At 42.7% G+C, this 16,652-nt stretch overlaps 1 protein-coding gene across 3 annotated transcripts in view; it reads right to left on the bottom strand.

Annotated features, from left to right (window-relative positions):
• Positions 1-1,290: 1,290 nt before the first annotated feature.
• TSPAN12 (tetraspanin 12) overlaps positions 1,291-16,652 on the bottom strand; it is a 103,075-nt gene continuing 87,713 nt past the window's right edge. For all 3 annotated transcript variants that reach the window (XM_060244841.1, XM_060244840.1, XM_060244842.1), the window contains 3 exons: positions 9,672-9,779; positions 3,075-3,218; positions 1,291-1,683 (listed from right to left, as the gene is read on the bottom strand). In XM_060244841.1, coding sequence (XP_060100824.1) covers positions 1,378-1,683; positions 3,075-3,218; positions 9,672-9,779 — 558 coding nt within the window. In that variant the 3' untranslated portion in view covers positions 1,291-1,377. The remainder of the gene's footprint in view (positions 1,684-3,074; positions 3,219-9,671; positions 9,780-16,652) is intronic.

Genomic DNA, 16,652 nt, shown 5'->3' with positions numbered 1-16,652 from the left:
AGCTCAGAGGCATCCATTGCAGCTTGGAGCTCAGAAACTACCAACCCACCCTGGAGCCCCACCAGCATGTGCCAAGCAGCAGTGCCACTGCCTCCCCTCCTCCCAGTCCCAACAAATCCTTCTTGGGCTTCTCCCCTGCTGGCCTGGCTTTCTGACTGGCTACTCACTGCCACTAGGCTGAGTAGGAGCACAGCCAACAGGAAAGCCTTGCCAACACCAATACCCGCCAAGGTTGCCCATGGTTACCCAGAGCCCTCATCCTGGGCTGTCTCTCTCCTGCACCTTGCCTTGCAATGGGGGCATAGCAGATTTGAGAGGGGGCATCACCCCTCCCTCCCCCCCCCCACCTTGCTATAGGCAAAGATGAGCATCACTCTGAAAGATTTTCTCTCCTGCTCTACTAGCTGTTTGTCTAAGGGTTATGTGTTCCTGCTAAATCCTGAGAATGCCACATTTTCAAGTTTCCAGCCCTCATGATTGCGCTGATTAGTTTGAAAAGGAACAATACTTTCTAAAAGCTCAGAAGCATGGAGACAAGTGAAAACATTCCCTATTCTTTCAACCTCACAGCTTTTAGAAACATATTCAAGATTTCAAAAGGACTGACACTGAGAGATGCAATAAATTCTAGAATAAGGATATCACCAGGGCTCCTTTTCTAGCAGGAGCTCCTCTGCATATTAGGCCACTCCCTCCTGATGCAGCCAATCATCCTGGAGTTTACAGTAGACCCTGTACTAAGAGCCCTCTAAGCTCTTGGAGGATTGGCTACATCAGGGGGGGCGTGGCCTAATATGCAGAGGAGCTCCTGCTAGAAAAAGAGCCCTGGATATCACAGTGCAACATTTCCCAACGTATGAGGCCTGCCCTCCAACATTTCTTCACAATTATACAAGAATTACTTAAGTTACATTCAGCCAACAAACCATGATTAGCCATGGCCCTCTATTCCTGATATATTCTCAGTAAGGCTTTCAGTGTAGAACCCGACATCCGTCTTTCTCCTAAAAAGGACTGCTCTAAATCTCTTCTGATAAAATCAGACAGCCCAATAAAAATCATGATCTTTTTGTAAAAACGCTTCCTTTAAAATGCTGTGTTGCTTCCTGTAGCAATGAGCAGAACAGTATTCACAACATGCACAGTTCTACAAAGTGTGCATGCACAGAGAACAGGGAAGAGCCAGTTCACTCAAAAGAAGTAATAAAAGAGCAGTAGGATTTTAACCAACATAGTTTTAAGAGGCCGAGGGCATGATTCTTGCCTGTCTATAAGAATATAATTGTTTACTTTCTGTTCTAATATAGATTAATTACAATGATGCACTTGGAAAACAGAAAAAGAGATTGCAGTGACTTTTGGAACGGTTTCATCAGGCTACATTTCCTCCATTTCAAAGTGTGCATTAAAGCTGTTCGCCATGGATGTATGCTCAAAGATCCTTGTCAGGCTGGGTTTCAGCAGCTCCACTGAATGACATGACAGGTGCTGGGTGGTGTCATTTTTTAGGGACAGTATTTGATCTGTCCCTGGATCCCGCCGGTCATAATATAAAGCCCACAGCAAAGTAATAGTAAGGATCATAGCCAGAATTTGGGTAACCCCAATAGAGATTCCAAGAAATCGAAGCACCTGCAGTTGCTTGGTTCCCCTCAAGAAAGTGTACATCTTTTTACCACAACCCTGCAGAACACAGAAAGATGGAAAGCTGCCGTTATTAAAATGCACCACAGACTTCTCCATTTATTTTTCAGAAAGTCTACATATTATTAGAACTCTGATATAATAGAATATTCAAATTTGAAAATTAAGTTGGTGACACATGTCTTTAATATCAATCCAAGGGATGGAAAGGTGTCTAAGGCTGTGCAGCAAGAACACTGGGTTCAAATCTCTGCATTGAAACTCAATAGATTAAGTTCCCATATCCTAGCCTGCTCTACCTCTGGAGTGCTATAAGGGTAAGAATTATAAAGCACTTTGTATTATGTACTATCAAAAACCCTACAGAAATTCTTAATATTTATAGTAAATAAAAATCAAACTGAGTCTAACCAGGTAATTAAAAGATATCAAAGAAAGAGCAGCTTTATATATACACACTGGAGCAGTTATATAAATATATATATAAGATGTGACTGACTTGAGTTTCCTAGCCATTATCAGGTTTTTGGGGTTAAACTTAAAGCTATCTGTTCCCTTTCCTAGTGAACTATTCTATGAAAAAATGAAACATTATTTCCGACTGAAGTTATTTTTCAACAGGAAGCTCATACAGGTTGACACGCAACAAAGATCCTAATAATATTACTAAGAACATTTTTTTTTAAAAAAAAAGAATTGTTCTACTGATTGCTCCATTTACCAAAAGAAACCTCATTAACAAATTTGAATAAGAAAGCTACAGATTCCTAATGGTACTGTTATAAAAGGTCACATTCTCCAAGTACTTTTGAGGACTCTTTTTGAGGTCTCCGGCAAGTGAGGACAGAGTCACCAGTAATTGCTCTCCAATGGTTACAAAGTTCAAAGGTTTCTACTCCGTCTAAACCTCCACATGAAATACTTCAGCTCTTCAGGTGGCAGAAGCAAGAGGGAAGGTGAGGAAAGATCAACTGTTTAATTCATAGTGGGGCACACTTCCACCTTCTATCATTTTTCTTCCTGCCAGAATGTGAAAATGATTTTACAAAATTTAAAGGAGGCAGCTTAGAACAGTGGGGACTGGGGAGCTTAGACTGTGTACTCCAGTGATTTGTCTCAAGCAATGGAGCTACAAAACACCCATGTTACTCTGCCCTCAATAGTTTTTTCCATTTATTTCATTAAATAAGCTAGTTCTGAGCGAGTGGCTCTGTGGGGAAGCAAATGTGCATTATGGCATGGTTCCTTGCTGAGGAAGATTTATTTTTCCTGTGAGGTCCACTCTACCATCTATTTTTCTCCCTGTTGTTATGCAACAAAACATTTGGGAACCTCCTTTATGACACATTATGTACTCACAAGGAAGTTAACACGGCATTAGAAGCACATGTCAGGAAATGTTAGGGCCAACACCCCACTTTCATCCTTACCTCCTGATAAAGGTCACTAAGATCTTCTTCATGGGCCTGCTTGGAGCAACCTGGAAACTCTCTTACGCAACAGGAGTCAGGAGGCCAATCCATTTCTGTCATTTCCAACCAGTCGGTGAAGTAGACTACTCCACAGCATTTAAACTGCAAAAGAAAGTCCACTCAAGCATAACATTCTATAGCCAGTGAAAGCGAAAAAGAAACCCAGGTCCTTTCCCACTTCTCAAAGATCTCATAGAGATCTCTTAAACTCACACTACACAGCCAGAAACTAACAGGACTCCTGCTGACTGCACGGTTTCTCCGTTCACTGGAGACCTTAAAAATGGAGCCTGGGCATACTATTTGGTGTGGTAGTTAAGCTGAAAGCAAACTGATCCTTCTGTTTGCCATCCTTCTAATAAAAATTATGTGCCATTAAGTCACAATTGACTTCAGTCTATGGACTTTTCAAGGCAACAGATAAGAAGAAGGTAAGAAGATAATGGATTTATATCCAAACCTTTCACTCTGAATCTCAGAGTCTCAGAGCAACTTACAATCTCCTTTACCTTGCTCCCCCACAAGAGACACACTGTGAAGTGGGTGGGGCTGAGAGAGCTCTCCCAGAAGCTGCCCTTTCAAGGACAGCTCTGTGAGAGGCATGACCAAGGCCATTCCAGCAGCTGCAAGTGGAGGAGTAGAGAATCAAACCCGGTTCTCCGATAAGAGTCCATGCACTTAACCACTACACCAAACTGGTGGCTTGCCAATGTCTTCCTTGGTGGTCTCGCGATCAACTACTAATGGTGGCTATTTCCTGCTAAACTTCCAAGCTCTAACAAGACCAGGCTAGGCAAGGCTATCAGGCTGCTTTGCCATTCTTTTACCTTGGGCAGAAATTTATAAATCGCTCTGGAGGTGGCCAGATTGAGAAGTCTCTGCAATACTCCTATCAGAATAAGTTTTGTGATTTGCAGTCATTAATACTGTCCTCTTAACCACAGGTCTATCCGTGATCTTGTGATTCACCTGGGTGAGCCTAGTGCATGGCCGGCATGTAGGAACAGGCCAGGTAGGCAGCCACACTGGGTGCAGGGGCAGGAGTAGGCACCCCTCCCCTGCCCCTGCTCATGCCAGCCGGCTTGGTTCTGAAGTGCTCAGAGCAGCTCCAAATGCCTCAGAGCCAAGCAAATACCTATTAGAAAGTAAAAAGGAACCAGTAGGAAGTAGGGTAAGGCCCTGCCCAGGTCCAGGCTCCTCTGCTGGGACTGGAAGACAAGTTGTCAGCTAAAGTTTAGGATAAGGTTTAGAATAGCTGGGCTGTTTTTGGAAGCTCCCCTGAGGATAAGTCCCTGGATCTTGCTACTGCTTTTTGGTAAGCTGCCAGTCTGGTTAAGGTTTAGAGTAAACTTGTTAAGTTTATGGTTATGGCTTGGGGGAAATTAAGACTAAGTTGCAGTTTATCCCACCTTTATTCGAGCTTTCTTAAAGTAAGAAGATGTCTGGATTTCCATTTTATTTTAGTTTTTTAATTCGTGGTTTGAACTACTGCTGTTGCTACTTTCACTTTTCAGATCCAAGCCTCTCCATTGTCTTGTTCGGTCTTCACCCCCCTCTCTCTTTTTCTGGAATTTTCATCCCTCTTGTTGGCTTTTTCCCCCTCTTCCTGTGACTGAGGGCTTAGCCTTTGATTTTAGGAAGATCTGGGAGGGGAGGCTGTCCCTTCTTTCCTCTTTCTTCTCTCCTCTGCCTTAAGCTTTTTTTATTCTGGCCTTGCCTGGCATTCCTTTTTGCTCTCACTTTGTTATTGCTTCCATCTACAGTTTCATTCAGACCCTTCTGCCTGACTCAAGACTTCAGGCTGTACTGATTATTTTCCTCCACAGGCCTCTTTTTACTTTACGGCTCCTATTTGCATTGGTTTTGACTTTCTTCCTGTCCACTCTGGCTGACTGGGATGTTTAGAGACTGCCCCGAGGTTAAATTCTTTCATTGCTCTTGTTGCTGCTTATCGCTGCAGTTGCCAGTCTGGTTAAGGTTAAAGATATTTGTTAAATTATTATAATTAGTTTTAATAAAAATTCCAAAACAAGTGCCTAATATGCTTCACTTTGTCTTGAGCCCAGAAGGTCAAGGAGGTATTGAATAAACCAGAGGGGGAAAAGTGGAGTCATGGTCAACTGGAACAGACTTTTAGAACCAACAAGAGAAGAAAATATTTAATCTCAGCCCTTTGCATTGGTCTCTCTAATCATTGCCAGGAAATAACTGTTTTTCCTTCTTGCTGGTCATATCAATGCCTTTCATTCATTGGCCTGAAGGCAGAAAGAGATAAGGACTACAGGTTTTCTATTTTTTTTCCCCAGTGAATGTTAAACATTCAGTGAAAAGGACTCAAATCATTACTAGTGGGGTGATGCCCCCACAAGAGCTCCTCGCAGCTATTTCAGAACTTGGACTTTCTAGCTGCAGACATTAGTGACTCCATATTTAAACTAACTCCAGAGGAAAAGTAAAAACAGGTTGCTTACCTGTAACTGATGATCTTCGAGTGGTCATCTGTGCAGTCACACACATGGGTCTTGCCTTCGGCAACAGATCCTAAGCTCGGAGACTCCAAAAGCTCGCTTGAGCGTTATTTTTGGCGCGCTTTCCAGCTCACCCTGAGGAGCAGGCACCGACTACACATGCCTGGAGCGAGTGGGGAAGGCGCCCCTCCCACTCAGTTTCTTCCAGTCGCTACTGACAACCCTTGACCATCAAACGGTAGACCCTCAATCTTTTGCTTGATGTCAGTCTGAAGGTTGGTTGAGTGAAGTCATGCATGGCGCCAAAGCGCTACTGATGATGCAAAGACCCTAGAGGAGCAGGACACTGCATGACGAACGGTATTTATTTGTTGTTTACTGACTCTGGAGAGTTCTGAAACCAGTTGATGAGCCAGTTTTTGAGAAGCGTCTGGTAAAGTTGGAATCAGGGGTATGAATTGGTTGGCAAGGTTGAAAACATAAGCCGAAAGGTAAGCCAAATAATTATTAATCTTAAGAGTTGGTGGTAGCCATCTTTCGTGCTAGGTTTTTGAGTTTACGCTCTTCCTGGTCGGGTGAAGCAGGGTGTCATGAGGGTGAAAAATAATAAAATTGGGAGCAGGATGAGAGGAGAGAAACTTCGAATCTGGGGCATGGATAGAGAGAGTCAAACCTTCTAGGAGTAGGTGTGATGGAGGCTGATTGGCCCAGGTTTCCTTAAGTCCCTCAAGAAGTACAGGGAGCATTGGCAGTAAAGATCCAGCAGGCAGGTCGGATTGCACTAAGTCATATACCACATCAGTGACCGCCAGGGTGTCAGAGGGTAAGGTGACATTGAGAGCCTCCGCCATGGTGGAAATTAAGTTGAGATAGGCCTTAGAGTCATTGGATAGAGAAAGGCAGTTGGGGCGAGGCGTGTCGGAGCCGGGGGAGGCTGGGGAATTAGGTTGACCGGAGCCGGAGGACCTAGAACTCACCGATTCTGAGTCGGAGTCGTCTGGAGGTAGCAGAGGCTGGTTCGAAGTTATCAGTTGTGCTATAGGAGCCGAGGGCATGGTTACAACCGGTGAGCAAGGGGCTCGGGTCGGAGCCGAGGAAGTTGTTGCAATCGGTGAACGAGGAGCTGGGATTGGAGACCTAGGAGGCTGAGCCTAGGTGGAGGTCGAGGCCAAGGCTTGGGAGTCAAGGTACATATGTGGGTGAAGCATGTTGACTCCTAGACTGCCTGTACTCAGCGTAATCACGATACCGAGAGCACTGAAGTCTTTCATGGGAAGGAGATCTGGAGAAAAACCTGTAAGCCCTACGGTACCAAGGCAAAGGTGATCTCGAGGCCAGGGAATAGTCGTAACGGTAGCGGTAGTCATGGCGGAGATCCGTGCAGATGGGTGAGCGAGAACGGTGAGAAAGTTCTCTGTCGAGAGGTACCCTGTAGTACCGAGTCGAGGACTGAGTCGACGTTTCTCTATAAAGCTGGGTTGAGACTTGGGTGGATGACTCACGAAGCTCTCTATACAGGGGAGAAACCCCGACATCTTGATACGTGCTTGGTTCTCTATATAGGGGAGAAACCCCGATGTCCCGGAATGCGTTCGGATCCAAAAGATGCCTGGGGTCCGGTTCCAGGATATCCACAGGAAGGGAGCCGTGGAGCGATGGAGATCTGGATGGAATCGGAATCACATCTGTGGGTTGAGCGAGCTGAGGCATCTCAGTGATGACGTCAGTGGGGGCCGTGAGTTCTGCAGGCAACAGTGTTGGGATTGTACGCTGTGTCGAAGTCGAGGCCATTGGAGTCGAGGTGGAAGTCGAAGTCAAGGCCATCGAAGCTGAAGGTGCAGACTTAGTAGAAGGCTTGCTGGTCTTGGCTGAAAACTCCCGATGTTTCTTGGGCGCCGAAGCAGATGGATCCAAGTGACAGCTCGACTTCTTAGACTTGTGACCGGACTCAGAATGGCAGGAAGCAGATCTGTTGGACTTATGCTTTCGTAGTGATGCCACAGTGGCCGAAGCAGCCGAATCTCCCTCTCTAGATGGGGAAGGCAGCAAATTGCTGGAAGTGGGCATAGCCCAGAGAGACTTTTTCAAGGAGAAAGCTCTGAAGTCTGGCAGCCCTGTTCTTTCACGCCTGCTTGCCAAAACTAGCACAATGGGTGCAAGAGTCGACCCTATGGGCTTCCCCAAGGCAGAAAAGACAGTGGGAATGACCGTCGATGGACAGGATTTTAGCTCCTCAGCGGCAGCACTTTTTAAATGTAGTTTTCCCTTCCATACACTCCGGACAAGGGAGTGGGGGGGAAGGGGAGGGGAAAAGGAAAAGAAAGCGCAGAATAAGGCTCCTTTTTTTTTCAAACAGATAAGGACGAAATAGTAGGGAAGAAAGAAGAATACGATACGAAGAGAAGAACGTGCTAAGGAGAGGAACGCAATGAGGTAGGTGTTGTCCGAGTGGTGGTTAGGAAGAAACTGAGTGGGAGAGGCGCCTTCCGCTCGTTCCAGGCATGCGCAGTCGGTGCCTACTCCCCAGGGCAAGCCAGAAAGCGTGCCAAAAATAACACTCAAGTGGGCTTTTGGAGTCTCCGAGGTTAGGATCCATTGCCGAAGGCAAGACCCATGTGTGGGACTGCACAGAGACCACGATGAAGATAAACAAGTTTACTCAGGTGGAAGAAACTAAGTTAATAAAACACTGTCTTTATAAAAAAGCTACATTGTTTCTTCTAACTTTTCTGTGCCTGTAGAGGAAAACAACTTAAAACTTGTTAATTTTATACTCTACCTACTGGGCTCTTTCTAACACAAATACAGACTTATCAAATGCAGCCAGGAAATATTTACATAAACAGGAAATCTGTGGAATAGTGATATATTTCAGATTTCATCTAGGCAAGAGAATGACAGGTATTTAAAGTGGTTTTTTTTCCTGCACACAAACATATATCTTGAATTAATGGCTTTTACCTCATGCACTTCCATGTTTGTGCTTTATTATAGTTCATTCTTTTAAAAAAGAGCTCTGTGTTTCTCCCTCACCTAAGGACCAAAAAAATAAGCAAGTGGTATTTTCACCATCAGTTATAGAAGCGAGAACTAAAATGGGCTACTTTGTAAACAATGGCATGTACTGTTTCATCGACTGCTATTTTTTCAAGGCTTTTAATCTCTTTCCAACTCTTCAGCGTTAAGCTTTCCTAAACTTTCTGTCCCAGACTCTTAGACATTTATATTTGCAGTTAAGGGACAAATTCAATTCTTTCTGGAGTTTATTGGAAAAGCTTATCTTACAATCATAACTACCACAAGACGGGCAGGGCTTTTTTTGTAGCAGGAATTCTTTTGCATATTAGGCCACACATCCCTGATGTAGCCAGTCCTCCAAGAGCTTACAGGAGCCCCTGTACTAAGAGCCCTGAAGGACTCTGGGTAGGACTAAAGGTCCATTTAGCTCAATACTTAATATATGACTGTGGGAAGCCACTGCTTCAGGGGAGCTCAAAAGAATTGTAGAGATGGTTTAATGATTAGAATAGTGTATGAGAACTGGAATGAAATTCTCATTCAACTAAGAAGCTCACTATATGACCTTGGCCTAGTTTCTCTCTTTTTTTCTCTCTCTCTCACCTACAGTCTGACCTTCCTGAAAAGGTTGTTGTCAGAATAAAATGGGAGAGGCAAAAACCATGAATGCCACTTTCAGAGAAATTATAGGATAAAAATATGTAAGAAGTACCCCCCCACCCCCCAATCATTTGTTCAAATTAAGTTATTAATCGTTCAATCCTAAGAATAATTCCTGGGAGGAAGGTCCACTGAGTAGACTTCAGCAGGATTCCAAGACCTGCTTAGAATTGCACTGTTAACTGTGGTTCTGCTTTTCAACAAATACATTGGAGACACCATGTATCACAAGGAGGAGCAGAGAAGAACTACCATGCATTAACTATTTGATTGCCTATTAACTTCCAACACTTTAAAAAAATGAAATGTGAAATCATGTGCAACAGACCAACCAAGAACGTCTCTAGGTAGTTCAACGTACACAATTAGTGTACTTCAAAGCCACATTATGAACTGGATGTAATCTTACCTCTCTCTGAAAGAAATTCCAAGCATGAGTGAGCCACTGATATCTAGGTAAGCCATAATTGGTCATTCTGGCTTTTAAAGTGACCATGTCTGACCATTGCACAGGAACCTGAGGATAAAGGAAAATATTTCAAATAAACCAAAGTCGCATGTCCTGAAATCAACTGGAAGACATTCATAGAAATTGGGGCAGATTCATAGAGCCACTTTTGAAGATAACCACTGGTGGTGAGTTATTGCCTTTCTGTACTGGTTATATAGTGAGATGGTGTTGAAGGCATGCTCTCTAATATGGTAACAAGGCTTCTATGTCCCCACATGTGTGTGTGTGTGCGAAGTTCATGTATATCTTTTTTTTAACAATGGGACTTTTTTCCCTTTTATAGCAAACATAATTAGAGATTAAACACCTTTTTCTGTGCATTGAAGTACCAATACCGTATATTGTTACTTGTTACTGGCCTCCCCCCTTCATTCCATCCCAGTGCTATAAGACCTGCTGGACCTGCACAATAGGCCATGTCTGTGAGGCAAAATTTGCCATTTTAGTACCTATTGTTACTCTGTAATTTTAGATTTTAAATTGGTTTTTTACTGTTGATTGTTTTTATGATGTAACCCACCCTGAGCCTGTTCTAAAGGAAGGGTGGGCTAAAGAAAGGAAGGAAGGAAGGAAGGAAGGAAGGAAGGAAGGAAGGAAGGAAGGAAGGAAGGAAGGAAGGAAGGAAGGAAGGAAGGAAGGAAGGAAAGAAGGAAAGAACAGCCAAAAGTAAGGAAGAAAAGTCTTCTGGTGGCCATTTCTCCCCTTCAGGAATAGTGGATATAAATCTGATGCGTGTTTTCTTTACATGAAATTATCCTGGCACTTCAGTGCAGGGAGAAAAATCTGTTTTAGTCCTAATTATGCCTACAATTTCAGCATATTGACTGAAAACAAAATGTGGGTTGTTTCATTTTATATATTTCCAAGAAAAAGAGTCTTAATTAGTGAACAAAATACATTTTCTATTGCAATTATCATTGTTTTTGTATACAAAGAACCTGATCATACAATATTCAAATCAATAATTAGAAGACTTATTCCTATGTAGGGCTTTTTTTTGTAGAAAAAAACCAGCAGGAGCTCATTTACACAGTAGGCCACACACCCCAAAACCAAGCCAGCTGGAACTGTGTTCCTGTGCGTTCCTGCTCAAAAAACCCACCCTGTTCTTATGCATAGGTAAGACAGTCCAACAGCTCCAGAAACAGGAAGGTTTGCCTAGCATATGTTTTTTACGTTTGGAACGTGTGTTTTTATGTACTGAGAAAGTATTTCCTTTCCAATATTTTCCCCAAAATAAAACTATTTTTTTATGTACAGTTTGCTTTCTCATGTCACAGAACATGACTCCAATCAGTACATGAGTAACAATGTCAAGTACAATTTTGCTTCCTCTAGCATAACTGTTAAGAACTGAAAACTGATTTCTACTTTACTGGGTAAAACACCAATTATCAAATGTCCTTACTGTATAATTCTGTACTCCCTTATTACGTATACTTTTTGGCTTTCTATTATTTGGTTGGGTGGTATTAGAAAGAAACCAAAGATACTGATTTACCACAATTTTTAGTGATATCCCTTCTGATATTTCATGTGATAAACTGCTGCTATTTTCTCACTGCTTATTCATTGGCTATTGTCAAATTAAGCCACTGTTTTGGTCTTCATTGTATCTCATCTTGGCTCTGTCTCTCCTTATTAGGTAATAAATGAAAGGATAAACATTCCACAGTAGGAGGCCTGCAATCATTGTATCTTGTAAATCAAACAGCTATGAAATAGCAGCAATCCATCATGACGAAAATGCTAAACCCTATTGTGAAAACGGACAGTGCAATTCAAGATATAACTTTTGCTATTAATGAATGTTTCCACAAAAGATACATTTTGGAGCACAAATCTCAGTTCTATGAGAACCAATTATGCCAACTTCAAATAAGATTATCAAAGATTTCAGGTTTTCATGGCTGGTAACATCATTAGGGTTTGTAGAATCTTTCGGGGTCAAGTGCCGTGTTCTACTGGAGAAAGTTTTCCTTCCAGACGTTTCGTTCTCAGCTGCGGAGAACATCCTCAGTGGCGTTGCAGCCGGAGCAGGCGCTCTGACCTTCTTAGCTGCTGTGCATTGAGTGGGGCTCAATGCACAGCAGCCCCACTCAATGCCCAGCAGCCAAGAAGGTCAGAGCGCCTGCTCCGGCTGCAACGCCACTGAGGATGTTCTCCGCAGCTGAGAACGAAACGTCTGGAAGGAAAACTTTCTCCAGTAGAACACGGCACTTGAGCCCGAAAGATTCTACAAACCCTCAAATAAGATGGTTTAAATCAACCTCTAAATTCACAGCAACACTCACATGATCATTTTCTGGTAGCATCACTTTCAGTATCCAGTCAAGAAGTCACCACTATGCATGGTAAAGAACAAAATCAGTACTCAACAACAGTGCTGACACTGCTCCCAGGCTTTAGATCACTCAATGATAAATTGCTGGCAATCATCCGATGTACTCAAGACTCCTCAGCTGTTGCAATGTTGTTGTTTTTTGTTATCTTGGGGAAACGTATGAATTTTACTCACATGTAATTTGATGCGTCCAACTTTTCAAAACACACAAACGAAAACAAAGGATTGTGCAAAGGATGGGAAGGATGCTAGGGGCCAAGAAGCAAACTACCAGCATCCACATCCATGGTACAACCTTAAATGCAATACAATCCCATGCAATTACTCCGGTCTAAGTCTACTGAAGTAAATGGGCTTAGAATAGAGGCATTTAGACTGAAGTAGTTCTGCATGGTATTTCAGTGCTGGAATAGCAAGTGCACTTCTGGTTATTGTACTTCAACAAGGATATTAAAGAGTTGGGAAAAGTACAGAAGCTGGCAACCAAAATGATCACAGTGTTGGAGTGCTTGCCATATGAGACAAGGCTAAACATCTATGGCTTTGTAATTTTTTTTTTTTTAAAGGAGACTGAGGAGTGACACAATAGCAGTCTACAAAATAATGAATGGTGTAGATAAAGTAGAAGCTTCGGACCCTCTCCTATAATTCTCAGGGGTCATCCTGATTGGGCAGTAGACTCAAAGCAGCTCAAAAGTATTACTTCTCACAATGCGTTTCACTTATGCAACTTACTGCCAAGAAATGTGTTGGCTTACCTGGATTTTAAAAGGGCACTGAACAGATTTACAGGCCTAGTGGCTATTAACCAACATAGCTGAATGGGATGAAGAATGTTCCCTCAAAAACTGGAAAACAGGTAAGTGCTACGTGAGCCCTGCTTGTGGGCTTCCCTGTGGCATCTGACTGGCCACCAAAGGAAACTGAATGCTGGACTTGGGCAGTGGAGCGGCACTGATTTGATCCAGCATGGCTACTCTTATGTTCTAAGAACAAAAGGAAGTGAGACTATGTAACAAGGTGTTCCCTTTTCTACTAACACCCTTTTCTACTAACTACTGCTTGACAGTAGATATCAATTAAACAATAATAATTGCTGTGTTATAAAACTGACAGAAGTGTACCCACAAGCATTCCAAAAAGATGAGCTTAGTATTTTACTATATCAAAATAACATCTGTTGATTATTACACTGATTCTACAGCACGGTTAACCCATAAACACCTCAATAAACACAGACCCATTAAACTCCTGGTTTAAACTTTTTGCATGCACAAGCTTCTATCTTAGTTTACTTCTCCCACACTTTATCACCATTTTAAAAAGGAGATCTAAACGCAAGGCAAAACTGTACCCGACAAAATAAAAAGTATGATCATAATTATGAAGAAAGATTTTAACAACTGCCTCCTAATTTGCTTAAAGAGATAAACTCAAGACCAAAACGATAAACTCAATACCAAGTACAAACATAAAATGGAAAGAGATATAATCAAGCAAATAACAAAAAATATGGTAAAATTATTAGTGATCAATAAACGCAAATAATATTTGGATGGCTTTGCACCATGTCAATCTGGTTAATCAACATAACAAGCCAGAACCAGACTCCTACAAATGCATCTGAATGTGCTTGCCTAACCTTAGTAAGCTTAACAGGGAGAGTTTCCCCATTGAAACAACTCTCAAACTGCAGCTCACCAATGAGTCACAAAAGGGACACAACAGCTTCCTACTCAAAGGAATGCTAGCATCCATCACCAAATGGTGCATCATCATAGTCTATCTGGATGATTGTTAATTTTTTTGCCTTAGGTACTATGGTTCCGGTCTTGAAACATCACCTGGAAATAACTGTCAAGCATTCACACTGACAAAAGATAGCTGTCATGCAAATATCATAACATGTGATCTTGTTCATAGTCTTGGAAATAAATTTGTAAGTCTAAGGGAAACTTGTTTGAAAGGTTCAGAAATCCCCAAACAAACCATAAGACTTTTTTTCCTTTCTCACTCCAAAATCTGCTTATTTTTTTTTTTCCATTATAAGGAAGGGAGGGGAAAAAATGAGCAGATCATTTGCTTTTACCATAATTGGCTACTATACTAAACTAGTGAAATGAGACACTGTCACATTTTTCATTAATATCGTTTCCTGAAAATGAAATATCACACCATGACAAAGAGTTAGAAAGTGAAATGACAACTCCAGAGGATACTGGAAACCACTGTTAAAGGCAAACAAGACTATCCGTTGTGTCACCTGAGGATATTCAGACACAGCCGTGGATGGAGTTAATTGGCTGGCTTGACTCTCCTGCTGGAATTCTTCCAGCTTTTTTTAAAGATTAACATATGTGAATGTGCGACAACAGGTGCTTAAACTATCAGCACTGAATAAGCAAAGAAATTAGAATCTTAGTCTTCAGAGTAAATGGATATCTCGATAAATGTCAAGACATCATAACAGCTATTGATTTTAGTTTCATATAAATGCTTTCATTAAACAAGTTGTATATTTTTTAAATCTTTCTAAAGCTGGAATTCTCAATTCCAATTATAATGCAAATTAATTATGAAATCAAGTGTATTTATTTGCATACACAGGTTTCTGATGCATCAGTCAGCACTAATTCTTCTAAAAAGTGAAAGGTGTTCAGTGGAAAAAGTACTTTTAAATGTGGCACAACTTATGCTAGTGGTTGGGAAATGATTTAATTCTGAAACAGGCATGTGAAGCTATGGGAATGAAGAAAAATGTATCATGTCACTGGTTTCTAATCAAGTATATTCTCAAACACCAATCTTTTTATTATCATGTTTATTATAATTACTTCTCAGGGCTGTTTTCAGGTCGCAATGGGCCCTGGGCAGAGAGTGTCTGGGGGGCCCTTCCCCTCCTCTACTTGAAGAATACCCAAAGGAGTCTCAAAGCAGCTTACAATCTCCTTTCCCTTCCCCTCCCCACAATGGACACCCTGTGAGATAGATGGGGCTGAGAGAGCTCTCCCAGAACTGAGAGTAACAGCTCTGAGAGAGTTATGATTGATCCAAGGTCACTCCAGCAGTTGCATGTGGAGGAGTGGGAAATCAAACCTGGTTTTCCCAGATAAGAGTCCGTGCACTTAACCACTACACCAAGCTGGCTTCCCACTTTGCCCTCACCTTCTTCCTGGTTGCTTAACCATATACAATGGACAGCACTTTTTAAGAGGCTTAAAAATGCTGTACATAAAACTGCAGGACTGTGAAGGGTTACTTCTCAGGCCCAGAGAGCCAGAGCCTGAAAGCCTTGAGTGACAGGTTACTTCAGGCAATCTGACTGATTGGCATCAGCTGGGCAGAAAAGGTCTTCTGAGAGCTGGATGCTGAGGGAGGTAATTCAGATTCCTGCCTTGTGACAATACATGTACTTGAGCCCATCTTAGACTAGTCCTGACAGAAAAGGATTTAGTGCTGACAAATTCAGAATTCATCAGTGACTAAATATAGTCTTAATTCAACATTAGCTGAGAGCAGTTTAGACACAGACAAGCAAACTAGGGGAAAGTCTGGCAAAGAGGTTTGTGTAGAATAAGAAGTCTCCTATTCAGGCTAAAAGGAAGGGGGATATATCATCTAGGGAGAGAAGAAGAATCCCTATTCAGTCAAACAGGGAAGGTTATCTCTCTTAGGATTAGAGATCCCTGGTCCAGTGTGACTGGAAACTGCTTGTGGTGATTTTAAAAATCAGTTAAAAACTCAAGAATATTTCTGGAGTTCCAAGAGAAGGGGTTTGGGTACTGGGAAGAACGGAAGATTCTTTTCACTTACTGTGAAGTCTTCCTTCTCTGTGGTCCCGGAGTGGTCCAGTCCTCACTCTTGGGATCATAGCTCCTCCTCTCCGAAGGCAGGGCTGAACAAACTTGACATGGAGGGGAGGTGCTTGGCCCTTGGTCTCCAGTTCATCTGCAAGCCATCACACCTCCCTAAATGTAACTCAAATGCAACAAGGGGAAGAAAAACACCAAACATTCCCCGCCAACCACAGTTCCAGGACCCCCGTCCCCTCGACTGAACGGGGTGTAGACACTATAAGATAAAGGGAAATAAGATCCTTCAGCACCAGAACCAGAGGAAGCTGAGACCCCCCCTAGACACAACTGGGTGGGTAGGATTGGACCACTCCAGGACCACAGAGAAGGAAGACTTCATGGTAAGTGAAAAGAATCTTCCGTTCTCCAGTGGTCCCAGGAGTGGGCCTGTCCTCACACTTGGGATGTAAAAAAGCCTTGTCCCAGGGTGGGCCCCTCAGCTATGCCCCTAGACCACCTGCTGGAGGACCTTCCTGCCAAATGCAGCCTCAGTCAAGGTCGCCTTATCGATCCTGTAATGCTTGGTAAAGGAGTGGACCGATTTCCACGTGGCCGCCTTGCAAACTACCTCCAAAAAGGGAAAGGATCTGAAGGCCGCTGAAATGGCCATCCCTCGAAGGGAATGGGCCATAACCCCCTGGGGAGGATCCAGGCCCTATGTCTTATAGGCTTCGCTAATGC

Source organism: Heteronotia binoei, chromosome 8, assembly GCF_032191835.1.
Source record: "Heteronotia binoei isolate CCM8104 ecotype False Entrance Well chromosome 8, APGP_CSIRO_Hbin_v1, whole genome shotgun sequence".
Classification (NCBI taxonomy): Eukaryota; Metazoa; Chordata; class Lepidosauria; order Squamata; family Gekkonidae; genus Heteronotia; species Heteronotia binoei.
The sequence above is the reverse complement of the archived record's forward strand: the minus strand, read 5'-3'. Positions and strand labels throughout refer to the sequence as shown.